Source organism: Diospyros lotus, chromosome 13, assembly GCF_014633365.1.
Source record: "Diospyros lotus cultivar Yz01 chromosome 13, ASM1463336v1, whole genome shotgun sequence".
In the NCBI taxonomy this organism is placed as follows: Eukaryota; Viridiplantae; Streptophyta; class Magnoliopsida; order Ericales; family Ebenaceae; genus Diospyros; species Diospyros lotus.
In genome coordinates this window covers 37,342,941-37,356,901 of record NC_068350.1, presented here as the reverse complement: position 1 = coordinate 37,356,901, position 13,961 = coordinate 37,342,941, and the positions used below count along the sequence as shown (strand labels likewise).

Genomic DNA, 13,961 nt, shown 5'->3' with positions numbered 1-13,961 from the left:
AAGTGACATTTTAATGATTTCACGTGGCTAATGCAGGGGGTCATGGAGTAACTAATAGGAACTTAAGAAGCTTAATGTACAATTAGGCAAAGTGGGCTATGTGTTGGGGAATTATAAATATTCATCTGATTTTCTTTGTAGAGTATGTAGAAATAGAAATATTTTTTGATATAGAATATTCTTTGTATTTTTAGAAGCTATGTATATTCTGTATATTCCTCTTTCCTTTTGTATTATTCTCTTCCTCTATAAAGAGAAAAGAGAATCAACTTATTATGTATCTTCTTAAGAAATAGAGAAATACCTAGTTAATATGGTATCAGAGCGGGAATTAGGGATTAAATCACAGTGAAACCCTAACTTCTCCTATTCCTCTATTATACCCAAGATTTGCCGCCGCCCTTACACCGGTCGCCAGTCATCGCTCAATCCTCAAGTCGTCGCTGCCCTTACACTAGCTGCTGCCTCTGCGATCCGACACCCCTGTCGCTGCTGCCACCACAATCGTTGTCGTTCTCCAGTGGGATTCCCACCTCTAGAACGGTCGCGGCCTCCTAGCCCCTCGCGAAGGTCGACCTCCATTCGTCGGACTTGTCATTGCTCTTGTTGCCTTGGCCTTGTGAATCAGAAGCTGCCCCTGTCCGCGCATCAGATCCGCTCCCATCCACCGTTCAGCGCCATCCCTGGTCGCCATTCCTGAGCCGCCCCTGTTCGCGCATCAGAGCCGCTTCCATCCTCTGAAGCGCCCAGATCCAAGCACCCAGATAAGTTCTTGTTCAGATCAGGCACTTAGATCCAAACGCCAGATCTGTGGGTCACTACTAGTGCGCCCAGATCCATGGGTCTCTACTGGGTCCAGATCCGTGGGTTGGTGTGTCCAGATCTGATTGTTCTGCTGCCACCACGCAGTGCAATACTCTGATCTAATTGTTTAGCCGCTATGACCGATTCTGCATCTTCAGTCACCCCGACCCAACAATCCTTGTCCTCTCAAGACCAATTTCGAGTTCCCCACAGCTCCTCCAACTCACATCCGGTATAGATTATAACAATTCGTCTCAATGGTACCAATTTCCTACGTTGGTCGCAATCTGTTCGTATGTACATTCGAGGTTGAGGAAAGATTGGCTATTTAACTAGTGCCACATCAGCCCCAGACAGTAAAGACCCACTGTATCACATGTGGGATGCTGAGAATTCAATGGTAATGACGTGGCTTGTAAACTCCATGGAGGAAGAGATAAGTTCGAATTATATGTGCTTCTCTACAGCAAAGGAACTATGGGATGAAGTCACTGCCATATATTCCGATTTGGGGAATCAATCCCAAATCTACGAGCTCAACTTGAAGCTTGGTGAGATTCGTCAAAGTAGTGATACTGTGACCATATACTTTAATTTTTTGAAGCATATATGGCAGGACTTGGATCTCTTCAACACATATGAGTGGAAGAACACAAATGATTGTAAACATTATCAGAAAATGGTCGATGCTAATCAGGTATTTAAGTTTCTCCCTAGACTCAATGTTGAGTATGATGAAGTCCGTGGGAGGATCGTTGGTAGAAATCCACTCCCGTCTCTAAGTGAAGCTTTTTCTGAAGTTCGGCGTGAAGAAAGCCGAAGACTGGTTATGTTGGGCAAGAAGAAGAGTGGTGAAAGTGGGCTATCTGAAAATATGGCGCCCGTGATTGCAAATGCTAATGCTAGTGGACGGCATATTGCGGGTCAACGAAAGGCAGAAGAAAAGCCTCGTGTTTGGTGTGATCATTGCAATAAACCACGCCATACTCGGGAGACCTGTTAGGTGCTTCATGGCAAACCAGCCAATTGGAAGCCTAAATCAAAGCGATCCCAACCTACTGCCCATGAAGCTGATGCAGGACCATTTAACAAAGAGCAACTTGATCAACTTTTGCGATTGCTAAAGTCTAATCTGTCCCCTGGTACACCCAATTGTTCATTGGCCTATTTAGGTAGAAATTCCTTTGCCTTGTCTAGTTCATTCCAATCTGTTCCATGGATCATTGATTCGGGAGCATCTAATCATATTACTGGTTTATCGCATCTATTCAACTCATATATTCCTTATGCTGGTAATGAAAAAATAAGAATAGCCGATGGTAGTCTTTCACCTATTGCAAGTAAAGGTCTCATTAAACTCTCTAATAGTATTGATCTTCAATCAGTACTCCATGTTCCTAAACTTGCCTACAATCTTCTATTTGTTAGTAAACTCTCCAAAGACTCTAAATGTCGTGTTATCTTTTTTGACTCCCATGGCATTTTTCAAGCCCAGAACTCGGGAAAACGATTGACAGTGCTAGAGAAATAAACAGACTCTACTATTTGAATAGGGATGTCTTGCGTAATAAAAAAGCTCGTGGGCTGAGTGGTACTAGTTCTATTTCTGTTTCTAATCAAATAATGCAATGGCATCTTAGACTAGGCCATCCCAGTTTTCCTCACATGAAATATTTATTTCCTACGTTGTTTAAAAGAGTGGATCCTTCTATGTTTCAATACGAGAGTTGTCATTTATCCAAAGATCATCGTGTTAAATTTCATCCAAAACACTATTGTCCTTCAAAACCATTATATTTGATACACAATGATGTTTGGGGCCCTTCTAAGGTCTCTATTTTGTCTGGCAAAAAATGGTTTGTTACTTTTATTGATGATCATACTCGAGTTTATTGGATTTACTTGCTTGCAAAAAAACCAGATGTGTCTAGAACTTTCAAGGATTTTTTCCACATGATTGAAGCTCAATTTAACACAAAAATCTGTATTCTTCGATCTGATAATGGCACTGAATATTTTAATGAATCCTTGAGGGATTTTTTAAAAGAAAAAGGAATTTTACATCAAGTCACTTGTCAAGAAACTCCCAAACAAAATGGTATTGTTGAACGAAAAAATCAACACCTCCTAGAGGTTCTCAGGGCCATCATGTTTTCTATGAATGTTCCTAAATATCTCTGGGGTGATGCAATTTTAATTGCTTCCTATCTCATCAATCGTATGCCCACTCGTGTTTTATAATTTCAAACTCCCTTACACTCTTTAAAACAACTCTTTCCTCTATGCCGGATATATTCTAAGTTACCCTTAAAAGTTTTTGGATGCACTTGCTTCGTTTATGTTCCTCAAATCTTTCGTTCCAAATTAGATCCCACAGCTGAAAAGTGTCTTTCTTGGCTATGCACCAAATAAGAAAGGGTACAAATGCTTTAATCCTGTCACCAAAAAAACTTATATCAGTATGGATGTGTCTTTCATCGAAATTCAATCCTACTTTACCACAAATCATCTTCAGGGGGAGCATATTGAGAAAGAAGATAATTTTTTGAATTCTAATGTTGAGAAGGATAATTCCTTAAAACTCTATGACCTTTGTCCTACCATGATTGGCACTCCCATCAACTCTGATAAACAACTCAAGGATATAAATGTTCCAAACGTTGTGGAACAGGGTGTGTCTGGTTCACAGGTGCCTAGCATGATGAGATTGGAACCAGGGGGAGAATTACCACAAATAGATCAAAATATTTCAAAACCGGAGCTTCAGTTTTATACAAGAAGGCAAACCCTGAAGAATACTCCGAATATTTCTCTAACAATTGAACAATCGACGTCTCCGAATGATGGGCCTTCTGACAATACTTCTTCTTCTCATGGTAACTCTAAACTCACTCCCTCATATTATTCTTCATTTGACATGTTCGATCTTGATATCCCTATTGCTATTAGGAAATGAGTGAGATCTTGTACCAAACACCCGATTGCCAAATACCTATCATACCAAAAATTATCTAATTATCATAAGGCTTTTCTTTCAAATATTTCTAACCTGCATGTCCCAAAAACAATTCAGGATGCCCTTGGTGACTCAAATTGGAAGTTAGCAGTCCAGGAGGAAATGAGTGCTCTTAGAAAGAATGGAACTTGGGAGATTGTGAACAAACCAGAAGGCAAAACAACGGTAGGCTGTAAGTGGGTATTTACTATAAAATGTAAGGCAGATGAGAGCATAGAAAGATACAAAGCAAGGCTGATTGCTAAAGGATTCACCCAAACATACGACATCGACTATCAAGAAATATTTGCTCCAGTAGCTAAAATAAAATCCATTCGAGTTCTCCTCTCCCTTGCAGTGAATTTCGATTGGCCACTTCACCAATTTGATGTAAAGAATGCCTTCCTAAATGGTAATTTAGAAGAAGAAGTGTTTATGGATCTCTCACCAGGATTTGAGAAGAGCCTCGGTACAAACGAGGTATGTCGTTTAAAAAAATCCTTGTATGGTCTAAAACAATCTCCAAGAGCATGGTTTGAAAGATTTGGAAAGGCGGTGAAAAGCTATGGCTACATTCAGAGTTAAACAGATCACACACTGTTCTCCAAACATTCTAGTGATGGTAAGAAAGTAATTTTAATTGTCTATATGGATGATATAATAATGATTAGTGATGACAAGGGAGAGATTGAAGAACTTAAGAGGACATTAGCTCATGAGTTTGAGATCAAGGACTTGGGTCCTCTAAAATATTTTCTTGGGATGGAGTTTGCAAGATCTAAGGAGGGGATCTTTGTCAACCAACGTAAGTATATTCTGGACTTACTCAGTGAAACAAGAATGTTTGGGTGTAAGGTTGCTGAAACTCCCATTGAATCTAACTTAAAACTTCAACCTATGGAGGCCAAGAATGTGGTAGAAAGGGAGAGATATCAAAGACTTGTGGGAAGACTTATCTATCTATCCCATACTCGACCAAACATAGCCTTTGTTGTAAGTGTTGTAAGTCAATTTATGCACTCACATAGTTCTCAACATTTTGAAGCTACCTACAGAATTCTGCAGTACTTAAAAGGAACCCCTGGGAAGGGTCTACTTTTTAAAAAACATGGACACCTTCATATAGAGGCTTATACAGATTCAGACTGGGCAGGCAATGTAACTGACAGAAGATCTACATCAGGATATTGCACCTTTGTGGGAGGCAATCTTGTTACTTGGAGGAGTAAGAAATAAAATGTGGTGGCCAGAAGCAGTGCTGAAGTTGAATTTCGTGCAGTTGCCCATGGTATTTGTGAGGTCATGTGGATAAAGAGGCTTCTATCAGACTTGAGGGTCTCCACTTCCCTACCAGCTAAAGTTTACTATGATAATAAAGCTACAATCTCTATTGCTGATAATCCAGTTCTCCATGACAAAACAAAGCATGTAGAGGTGGATAAACACTTTATCAAGGAAAAAATTAATAATGGAGTAATTTGTATGCCCTACATTCCAACAGTTGACCAAGTGGCTGATATTCTTACAAAGGAAATACACAAAACTCAGTTTGAGAAACTTGTGAGCAAGCTTGCCATGGAAGATATCTTCAAGCCAGCTTGAAGGGGAGTGTAGAAATAGAAGTATTTTTTGATATAGAATATTCTTTGTATTTTTAGAAGCTATGTATATTCTATGTATATTCCTCTTTCCTTTTGTATTATTCTCTTCCTCTATAAAGAGAAAAGAGAATCAACTTATTATGTATCTTCTTAAGAAATAGAGAAATACCTAGTTAATAGAGTATTATAGGTCTTATTGAACCTTTCATTTTGTGGTGATAAATAGTATAAAGGCAAGAAGTGGAATGAGGTAAACATGATGTGGGCTCCACGAAGTGAGGGGGGTTGATCAGAGATACATTGGGAGAATGGCCTTGCCTGAGTTGGTTACAACATCATGTTTGAATGATAATTCCATTGTGCATCACGTGACACATTTGGCGAGAGAGGAATGAAAGAGCTATTGAGAGTTTCTCTTAAAGGAACCATTTCATTTCATTTCCTTATTTTTATTTTATTTAATTTATTTACTTTTTTGTGTAGATGAGCATTCTTTGTCAAGATAACAACAACATATCCAGCCTTTATCCCACTATGTGGGGTCGGCTACATGAATTTTAGACTTCCATGTATTTCTGTCTTTTGTCATATCTTCATTTAGATTCATACACTTCATATTAAACTTTAATGTCTCTCCCAAAGTTTTCTTGTGTCTGCCTCTATCTCTTTTTTTGATTAATTGTTCCATTTCATCAACTCTCCTCATAGGAGCGTCTCTTGGTCTCCTTCTCACATGACCAAACCATCTTAGTCTAGTCTCTCTCAACTTCTCCTCGATTGGCACTACTCCTACCTTATTACGAATAACTTTATTTCTAATTTTATATTTTCTTGTATAGCCGCACATCCATCTTAACATCCTCATCTCCGCTACGCTCGTCTTTTGCTCATGTTGGTACTTGACTACCCAACATTCTGAGCCATACAATAAGATTGGTCTTATAGCTGTCGTATAGAATTTTCCTTTCAGTTTTAATGGGATTTTACCATCACATAACACCCTCGATACATTTCTCCATTTTAGCCAACCTGCCTTAATTCTATGTGTGACATCCTCATGAATTTCTCCATCTTTTTTAATCATTGATCCCAAATATCGAAAATGGTCTTTTCTTTGTAAGATTTGATCTTCCAATTTTATTATAACATCCTCCACTTTTGCATTCTTACTAACTTTACATTCCATATATTCTGTTTTCTTTTTACTTAATTTAAATCTCTTAGATTCTAAATTGTTTCTCCACAACTCAAGCTTAGTGTTCACTCCTTCTTTTGTTTCATCCACCAACACTATGTCGTCTGCAAATAGCATACACCATGGCACCTTTGTCTGAATATCTTTAGTGAGTTCATCCATTACTAAAGCAAATAAGTATGGACTTAATGCAAAACCTTGATGCAGTCCTATTGTAATTTTAAACGGTTCAGTATCCCCTCCGCATGTTCTGACCCTTGTCGCTGCACCGTGATACATGTCCTTAAGGGCTTGTATATAGGCTATTCAGACTCCTTTCTTCTCTAAAACCCTCCATAATACTTCTCTAGAGACCCTGTCATAGGCCTTTTCTAGATCTATATACACCATATGTAGGTCTTTCTGATGATCCCGATACCTTTTCATTAGGCGTTTAGTAGGTATATAGCTTCCTTTGTTGACCTACCAGGCATGAAACCAAACTGATTTTTCGAGACCTCTGTTTCTTTTCTGAGCCTCTTCTCTATTACTCTCTCTCATAGTTTCATGGTATGGCTCATTAACTTAATTCCTCTGTAATTTTCACAGTTTTGAACATCTCCTTTGTTCTTGTATATAGGAACTAAAGTATTCTTCCTCCACTCATCTGGCATCTTTTTTGATTTAAGGATCGCATTAAATAATTTCATTAGCCAGGAGATGCTCTCTTCTCCCATGCATTTCCATGCTTCTATTGGTATATTATCCGATTTCACCGCCTTATGATTTTTCATCTTTTTTAATGCTTGTCTTATTTCTTTTGAGCTTATGCGTCGATAAAATGTATAACTCACATTCCTTTCAGAGTTACTAAGAAGTCCCAACCTTACTCTTGTGTCGCCACCATCATTGAATAATTTTGTGAAATACTCATTTCATGTCTCCTTAACCGCTCCCTCATTCACTAATACATTTTGATTTTCATCTTTTATGCATTTCACTTGATTTAAATCCTTTGTTTTTCTTTCTCTTGCTTTAGCTAATTTATATATATCATTTTCTCCATCTTTTGTATCAAGTCGTTTATATAGATTCTCATATGCTTTTGACCTTGCTTCACTAACAGCTCCTTTTGCTGCCTTTTTTGCTTCTTTATAATTTTTTAGATTTTCTTCATTGTTGCACTGATATACAGCCTTATAGCAAGTTTTTTTATTTTTAATTTTCAATTGTACCTCTTCATTCCACCACCAAAACTCCTTAAGGTTAGGAGCTCTACCATTTGTCTCTCCAAGAACTACCTTTGCCGTGCTTCTTAGGGCATTAGTCATTTCTCTCCACATTTGGTTTGTCTGTCCTTGTCCATTCCATTCCCTTCTACCCCTTAATTTTTCTTTGAAGATTAGTTGTTTCTCCCCTTTTAAATCCCACCACCTGATTCTTGGATTTTGTTTTATGTGATTTTTTCTCTTTCAATTTCTTACTTGGACGTCAAGTACTAAAAGTCTATGTTGAGTAGTCAAACACTCTCCATGTTTCACCTTACAATCCCTACAACATAACTGATCCTCTTGTCTCATGAGGAAGTAATCTATTTGGGTGCTTGAAGTGACATTTTTATCTGTGATTAAGTGTTCGTCCCGTTTTTTGAACCTAGTATTGATTATAATGAGCCCATATGCCATAGCAAAATCTAAAATAAACTTACCCTCATTATTAATTTTTCCGAATCCATACCCTCTATGTACCTCTCTATAGCCGTTTCCGTCTCTACCCACGTGACCATTTAAGTCACCTCCTATAATCACTTTCTCTCCTCTTGATATCATTTGTATGAGTCTTTCTAGGTCCTCCCAGAATTTTGTTTTTATCTCCTCACCTAACCCCGCTTGTGGTGCATATGTACTAAAGATATTTATAATCATTCTTCCTAGACTAACCTTCACCATAATAATCTTATCCCCTATTCTCTTTACATCCACTACCTCATCTACTAAGCTTTTATCCATATTAATCCTAACTCTATTTTTCGCTCGATCATTTCCTGTGTACTATATTTTATATCTAGTTTCCGATAAAGTTTTTGCTTTTTTCCCTACCCATCTCGTCTCTTGAAGACACATAATATTAATCTTTCTCCTAATCATTACATCTATCACTTCTATAGCTTTGTCTGTTAATGTTCCTATGTTCCATGACCCAATCCTTAATTTATGATTTTGTTTTTGGCCTTGACTTTGAATTTGATTTTGTTTTTTATTTTGGTTTTGATTTTGATTTTGGACTAACTTCTTTACCCACATCCGTCCAAGCAAATGTGGGGACCCTTGCTCACTTATCACCACATCCGGGCGCCGATGCAGTGGCCCTAGCTCACTTGACACTACACGGGGGTAGTGTAGCGCGTTGCTATGAAGGGTTACGCCCACGTCCAAACGATTTTTCATAATTTGTCTAGAGTTCATGTTTTGGATCCGACTAAGTTTTATGTTGGCTGTCGGTTACCTAACACAACCCTCCTCCTTTAACCGCGCTTGGGACCGATAGTGGATAACATCCCCAAGCGGAGTTGTCTTTGTCAAGATAGTTTCTGGTAAATTTTTGTAGATGATCTTTCCTAGTATGAATATGTACAGGTCTTGTTTTTGTACAACATTTGCAGCCAAAAGGCGGTTCTCCTAGTTTATATATATTTTTACTCCCCCACCCCTCCCAAATTCCAACCCAAACAATCCCAAAAAGTAGGGTGTACCATAAAAGTTAAGTCTACCTTGTTTTTATAATATAGTTAAAGTTTAACCTTTTCTTTTTTCAGATTTTGTTAAGCAATGGGCCCTCATAACTGATAAAGGTGTCCCCAAGTGCGTATAAAGTATCTGGCAGTATGAAAAACAAGAAGGAAAAAAAAAATAAGGGGATGTGTTTGGATTAGCACCTAATACTTATTTAGAAGTGTTGGATGAACGATAATTGCCGGCACAACACAATCTCTTCTTGAAAGTGTTTTGCTTCTAGATAAAAACATACATATGTTGACTATTTAGAACCTAGCAATGATTCTTTTCTTTTTTTCATTTTTTTTGATAAAATAAAGAATCATGGTCTGTATCTATCACTTTCTCTTCTTTTAGACCTTTCCATTTCAAAAACTTTAAAGCTGGCATTTCAATTTGTTTATGAACAAAGGTACCTAAAATAGATATTAAGAATATTGTGCTCACTCTTCCTTTTCAATATGTAGCATGTGAAAAACGAACCATTAACTATATTTCACGTTATACGATGAGGGCCTGTTGGTAATGTGAAAAAAGGAGAAACTTTTAATGTTATGTACAATATAAATCTGCACATTTATCTGCTTTCATGTTATGTGCTGCCTTTTCTTTTTAAAATTTTTTTAGTATGTCATGGTGTTGTATGGGTGCTTAGTTTTTAAGCAAGAAACTCAGCCTCAATGGCTGAAGCAGTGAGTCCAATCCAGTGTAGTCAATGCATTCTTATGGTCTTGTCTTTTAGTTTAACCTTATTTGCTTCAAATTTCCATGGTGTTCCCAACTCAATTATACCCTAAATGAATTTATAGATTGACAACTTGAATATCTTTTCTTATTTTGCGTTTGTTTTTCAGTTTCCTGCTCTTTTTTTAGCCTTTCTATTTCTCTCTTTCTTTCTTTTCTTTTCTGTTCTTTTTTTAATTTCTGGGGAGAGGTTTTTAACATGAAAATTCAACAAGAAACTTAGGTGAATTTGTATTTTCCCTTATTTATTTGCTCAGACCTGTGTTCATGTCAAATTATTTTCAGCTGTATCCTCCTAAAAATTGGCTGGTGGGCTCATCCTTGCCCTCTGAATTCAGCCCAAGCATTATTCAGTCTCTGCTCAATGAGTTAACCCCTAACAACGTCAGGTGAGTTCATTGCTGCTGGGTGTACTTCAACGTTTTAACTTATTTTATTTGATCAATGTGACGGACACATGTACCTTACTTCAATGTGTTCTCTACGGGACATGGCTTTATTTTTTATGATGCAATATTCTCCTCATTTACTTTAGGTTTAGCCATTCAGAGTAAATTGGCTAACAAAGTCCTCTGACTTGGTTCATAGTTCTTTCTTTTTATGTTTTTTGCTCTGTCTTTCTTTTTATATTTTATAGAAACTTAATGGGACTCATTCTCAGGATTTTTTTATTAGGAAATGCATCCTAAGCTACTGTGATTAGGATGGATTCAGACTGGTTTATATAGTGTTCAATATCACCCTGCAAATGTTGATCTATAAATTGCTATGGCCAGATGAACTCAGAGCTTGAGAACTCTCATTTACATAATCGGTTATTTATACACATTAGAAAAATCTCATGGTAATCACAATCACATAACAGGATAAAGGCTTAATCGGATTCACAGTAATCACTTTATCACGGTGATCAGTCTGTCAACACTCCCCCTTGATATGAGTTTATATGTCTTCTTGCATAGCTTTTCCAGAACTGTGTATAAATTACTGTTTGCCACAGCATTGGCTAGGGCATCTGCATGTAGTGTGATGAATAATACCATGCATATGAAAGTGGGTATGAAGAACACCAGATAAACATTCCCTTCCGTTATCAAAACAAACAATTTCTATAGATGCAGCTATTGGTCTTTCTCTCTCTTAGTTTCTTCTTGTCTTCCCCTTGTCCGCTCAGTTTTCTCTTCATCTTCCTTTTGCTGGTGCCATGCTAGAAATCTGGCCACAAGCGAGGGGCCCGTTGATAATTTAAGCAACAATATAAAAGATAAAATTATCAATCTAGACAGCTTAAGCTTTTAGATGAGTTGGCGGTCAATAATTTAATAGAGTTATAGGTTAATCAACTGTCTCAGAAAATACAACTGTTCTTAACTCATCTAATTCACTCTTATATGATTTTCCCTCTCTTTCTGAACTCAACACAAATGCTTTTGTGACTGTTGGTTGCAATTTATTGCTAAATAGCCCTTTAAATAAAATCATATGATGCTATCAACATGTTAGCTCTGTTAAATAATTTAATAGAGTTTTAGATTAATCAACTGTCTCAGAAAATACAACTGTTCTTGACTTATGGCACTCACTTTTATATGATTTTCCCTCTCTTTTTGAACTCAACACAATTGCTTTTGTGACTGTTGGTCTTCACTTACTGCAAAATAGCCATTTAAATAAAATTGTATAATGATATCAATCTTAGCTCTGGTCCTTTTGCAGAGGGAGAATGTCTTTTCTGTCATTAAACCTGGAAGGCATTGATTGTAATCTTGAAATTGTGTGTCTTATCCTTATTATTTTTTTCAATATAACTTTAATTTCTTTCTCGTTATACACGCCTATTCACAGAAGCTCACAACAGATAAAGAAGCCCATATTTAGTTATCCATAAGTTCTGGGACTCTTCTAATCCTATTCCAAGTTCAAGTCTATTACTATCTCCATTTCTAAAATCTTTAGATTCAAAGTCCCCAGTTATATATTTGAATAGAAATTTGGGGTGCAAATGGAAAAATGTTAGGTTTACTACTGGGAATTTGTTTCCTGACCCCATGCCACCTGAGCAGAACCCTCTCTGGATCCCAACACCTTGGCTTTGTATTTCCCCCATAGCTCCTTGCCCTATCCCTGCCCCAATAATGATGAGAAATCAAACTTCACAGAATCTGGGATGGTATACAACAGAGAGATAATGAAAGGGAAAATGTGCTTTGATTGATGAACAATATGAACAAATATGGCCCAAGAGACATAACCCTCATCATATATCTCATTTATGCCATCAGTATCTTGATCTTTTTTACTGCCCTCTCTTCCTCCTTATGTACATATTGATGGTACATTTATATCTATCTAGTAATTGAGTTAGGAGAAATCAACCTATCTACCACCAGGAGTAGTGCATTTTCATTCTTCCTTCTCCATGCCCTTGACAAATCTGTGTAAACAGTTTTTTTTTTTTTTTTTTTGGGGGGGGGGGGGTGGGGGGATATTTTTCTTTTGTTCTTTTTATTATTCTTATTATTTTTGGGGGGATTGGGAGAGGGATACCTGAGAAAGCCATGAGGGAGCTCTAGAATTCAAAGGGAAGGATTGTTATTTTAGGGATTCTGGACCTGAGGTACCTTATTTTGTTCCCTTTGTAGTGAGTGTATTGGAAAAGTAATAAATTAAAACTAATCAATAAGGTCTTCCTAAACCCGTCCCATTAGGCTTGGGTTGGGAACTGGTTATTTAGATTGAATTGCAATTTCTAGTTTGGATGATATTTCCATTCTTCTATTGCCCTTTGGAAACGTTTGCAATCACAATAACTTGTTTATCTCTTAGACATTCTCATAATCACAACAGCCTCTTTGTTCAACAGAATTTTTTGGGAGTCTACAGCATTTAAAGGACATACTGACAAGATTGAGCCATGGTATGGAACTGCATACTCTGTCAAGAAAATTGCTGGTTCCATGATTCAGGTTTGTTGTTGGATGCAAGTTGGATAGAGTGCCAATGAGTTTCCTGTGGGGCTTTGTCCTAGAACTAGATGAATTTTGAATAAATATTAATGATTGTGTAAAATATCTGTATTCTTTTACAGAAATGGATGGAATCAGCGCCTGGTGAACGTCTACATCTTCCTGCTCCGAATGTGTTCATTCCTACTGATTTATCTCTTAAGAATTTCCCAGAGAAGGTATGATTTGTGTTATTCATAATTGGTAATTGAATCCTTAAATTTTGATTTTTTTTTATCTTTTTGACAGGCTAAACTTCCACTTTTGTTAAGGAAATCACCCTATTCAAGATTGTGGTACAAGCCTGATACTATGTTTTCTACTCCAAAGGCATATGTTAAGATAGATTTTAACTGTCCCTATGCTGGCAACTCACCTGAAGCAGCAGTTCTTACTGACATTTTTACACGTCTATTGATGGATTACTTGAATGAATATGGTGAGTAACCTAATTGCAATGAGTGAAATGTTAAGATATAGGGGGGCCTCTTTTTGGCTCTTCTGTACTTACCAGGATTTCTCTCCTTTTATAAAAATCATATCATCGGCTAAATAAAGGAAAATTGGTTTTATTTTGTACCTTTCAGCTTATTATGCTCAGGTTGCTGGTCTTTATTATTCCGTAAACCTTGTGGACAATGGTTTTCAGGTAATTCTTTTCTTTCTTAATATTATTTGAGAATTCTTTTGCTGGTATGCTACATTTATCTACATATATGTTTTCTTTTTGGTAGCTGAGTCACATCTATAAATTGATTTTACTTTCCTGCATAACCTTTCTTCTCCTAAGGTGGCCTTTCTTCACTTTCCCCCTTGTTTTCTCTTTATATAGTTCTCTTTTAGCACTCTCACTTTTAGTCTATT

The 13,961-nt window shown here is 37.1% G+C and overlaps 1 protein-coding gene across 1 annotated transcript in view; it reads left to right on the top strand.

Annotated features, from left to right (window-relative positions):
* The window catches only part of LOC127787837 (insulin-degrading enzyme-like 1, peroxisomal), a 128,110-nt gene that overhangs the window by 95,019 nt on the left and 19,130 nt on the right, over positions 1–13,961 (top strand). Inside the window, exons 14-18 of the mRNA XM_052315864.1 lie at positions 10,378–10,481; positions 12,956–13,058; positions 13,181–13,276; positions 13,347–13,536; positions 13,685–13,746. Coding sequence (XP_052171824.1) covers positions 10,378–10,481; positions 12,956–13,058; positions 13,181–13,276; positions 13,347–13,536; positions 13,685–13,746 — 555 coding nt within the window. The remainder of the gene's footprint in view (positions 1–10,377; positions 10,482–12,955; positions 13,059–13,180; positions 13,277–13,346; positions 13,537–13,684; positions 13,747–13,961) is intronic.